Raw genomic sequence first — 2945 nt, forward strand, 5'->3', positions numbered from 1 at the left:
TTTAGCAAATGGCTGCAATATAACAAAGAGTGAAAAATTTAAGGGGGTCTGAATACTTTCTGTACCCACTGTATATAGGTTACTAGTTTTAAGGCTGAGTTTGATGAAAGCACTCAAAAATTGCTAAATTAATGCAGCATAACAGGGTTGCATGCAAATGTGGGGCACAGCTAAATATTACATTTTTGGTAATTAAAATTAATTTAAAAATGTTTTACTACAATAAAATGAATGTTATGTCAACAGATCATAATGATTTTAGTTGAAATAGAATATAAGGTCAAACCTCTGAGGTGGAATATGCCAAAACACCATTTTAAGAGGGGCGATACAGACAGTTGATGCATTTTACTCTTATTTGTGGTGTTTTTTTAAACACTCTTCTGTTAAAATGTTTGGGGTCATTAAGATTTTTAAGAAAGTAATACCTTTTTTCTTTTTCAGCAAGGACACATTAAACTGATCAAAAGTGACAGTAAAAGACTTTACATCGTTAAAAATGATCTGGTCATCAAAAAATCCTGAAAAAAAACTATCATGGTTTCCACAAAAGTATTAAGCAGCACAACTGTTTTTAACATTTATAAGAAATGTGCGACCCCAAATCAGCATACATTAGAATGATTTCTGAAGGATCATGTGACACTAAAGACTGGAGTAACGGCTGCTGAAAATTCAGCATTGTCTCACACGAATAAATCAATTTTAAATCAGAAATCTTTCATTTTAAATAATAATAATTTACAATATTATTGTTTTTACTATATTTTGGATCAAATAAATGCAGGCTTGATAAGTATAAGAAATTTCTTTAAAAACATTTAAACAATCTAACCAACCCCAACTGTTTGAACATTAGAGAACATACCTAGAATGTTTCCTTATATAGTCACCTAAAGATTAATTCCATTCATGTATTCTTTTGTAAACATATATTAAAATATAATTACATTATAACAGCATATGATTGTCATAGATACTGCATCTCAACTCATCTAAAAGACTAGCCATACATCTCCCCTGATGCTTTATCACAGTGTTGTCTCTGTTTTGCCCTGGGGCAGCTGGTTTAATCACATGGCAGAAACACATTATTCTCACAATATTGAGGATCTAATGGACATCATCTTTGCACACCCCTACATCTAAGGGGTGTGCAAAGATGATGTCCATTAGATCCTCAATATTCATCTTCAGACCCATATTTTAAACCACATTGGTATTGCAGATTTTGTATCGTCGATCATGACGACAATTAACCAAGATATTATCTGTGGCACATTCTCACTTCACTGGTTTGCGAAATGCACACGCATCCTTTCTTTTGTCTGTCTCCGCCTATCCCCCCACTTTCTTTGATGAAGCTATGATAAGTAGAGGGTTGCGCTCGGCCCAATCATCGCCTGTGCCATCAATCAGGCCAGACAGGCCTCTGTTTACTGACACAGAAGCTTAAAAGAGCAGCCATTACAAAACACTTTGTTTTCCGCCCAGTCGACAAGAGTGGAAAAACAAGACAACGGTCTGAGCATTTATCAAATATTCCACTGAAACATCATACTGATGATCAAACGAGGACTAAAATTGCCACTGGGTGACAGACCTAATCACTTTTTGGGCCCTAAAAGCTTTTTGCCTTTCATTTGTTTGTCAAAAAGCCCCCATCCCTGCAGCGGGCAGATGCTCAGAGGCGATGGCCAGGGTAAGACCCAGACTGCTGTGGCCCAGAAGACTGAGGTTGCCAAGACAACTGGCCCAGCACCCCTGCTGTTGTCACTCTGCCTGTGTCGCTCAGTCATTGATTCTCTCTGTCTCACCAGCTCTCCACATGCAGCTTGCATTGTTCTCAATGGCCCTCATTGAGAAGGCATTGTACATGATAATACACCTACCAACTTTCCCACATCCATTTCATCGTGTCACACATTAACAATCAAAAACCATATTGAACAAAACTAAAAAAAATTTCAAAAGCTAATACCAGTAAGCACACATGCGTTTTCAGCATTTAATAACAAAAAACTACATACATAAAACTGTTGTCATATAGACCAAAGAACATCGTCAAATAAGAAATACATTGAAAATATACAATGTAAATAATAGTCACAGCCTATTACACTTCTCGCACAATGGTACGTCCTGAAGTCCTACATCTGTTAAATACAAAGTATAAAAAAAACCAGACGTTCACAGGAATACATCATTAATATCTAAACATCTCGATATCTAAGCGTCGACTGTGCTCGTTTCAGCCAAAGCCCTTCATGAATGCAACATTTGGACTTATCTGGAATCGCTAATTTGCATTTTCACATCAGTAACGCCACAACCGCCAACAGCCAAAAGACTGCCGCAAGAGATCATTGTGACTTTCTTTGAAGACTATTGTCAATGCACATCAATTTCACTTGAGTCCAGGACTCTTAAATGTAACTAACACCGAATAAGGCTAATTTAATGGAGAACACACAATTGATATCCACTAACTGTATGTTTCAATTTTGGTCGATCACATCTAACGGTAGATTGAGACCTCTAGACTCGTATTGGCCTGAGAGTGACGGTTTCTTCCTCAGCCTCTTGGCTTCGTTTTGCAGTTTCTGTCGGATGTAGCCCTTGATCTCTACGTCAGTCTTGCCAGGAAAGAAATACTGAACAGTTCCTGTATGAGAATATTTCAGAAAATTAGGTATAATAGATTCAAATTAGTCTAAATTTTAACAATCTTCGAAATGACAGAAGAGAATCTTACTCAGGATTGCCTGGACCTCTTCGGTGGGCAGAGCAGGCTTTGGCTGGCCTCTTTTGTTGTATACGACTCCAGATATGGAGTGGGAAGCCAGGCATTCCCTCTCGTAGAGTCCACGGAGAAGGTCGTTGGTCAGTTTTTGGGCAGTGGTGCCTGTGTTACACCTCTCCAAAAGTTCAGGAGTGATAAACTG

General features: G+C 37.9%; 1 protein-coding gene across 1 annotated transcript in view; it reads right to left on the minus strand.

Annotated features, from left to right (window-relative positions):
* Positions 1 to 2000: 2000 nt before the first annotated feature.
* LOC107677865 (uncharacterized) overlaps positions 2001 to 2945 on the minus strand; it is a 2598-nt gene continuing 1653 nt past the window's right edge. Inside the window, exons 3-4 of the mRNA XM_016472926.1 lie at positions 2756 to 2942; positions 2001 to 2665 (exon numbers count right to left, since the gene is read on the minus strand). Of these exons, the coding sequence (XP_016328412.1) occupies positions 2499 to 2665; positions 2756 to 2942 (354 nt within the window). The 3' untranslated portion in view covers positions 2001 to 2498. The remainder of the gene's footprint in view (positions 2666 to 2755; positions 2943 to 2945) is intronic.

This window comes from Sinocyclocheilus anshuiensis, unplaced genomic scaffold (genome assembly GCF_001515605.1).
Source record: "Sinocyclocheilus anshuiensis isolate Anshui unplaced genomic scaffold, SAMN03320099.WGS_v1.1 scaffold1302, whole genome shotgun sequence".
In the NCBI taxonomy this organism is placed as follows: domain Eukaryota; kingdom Metazoa; phylum Chordata; class Actinopteri; order Cypriniformes; family Cyprinidae; genus Sinocyclocheilus; species Sinocyclocheilus anshuiensis.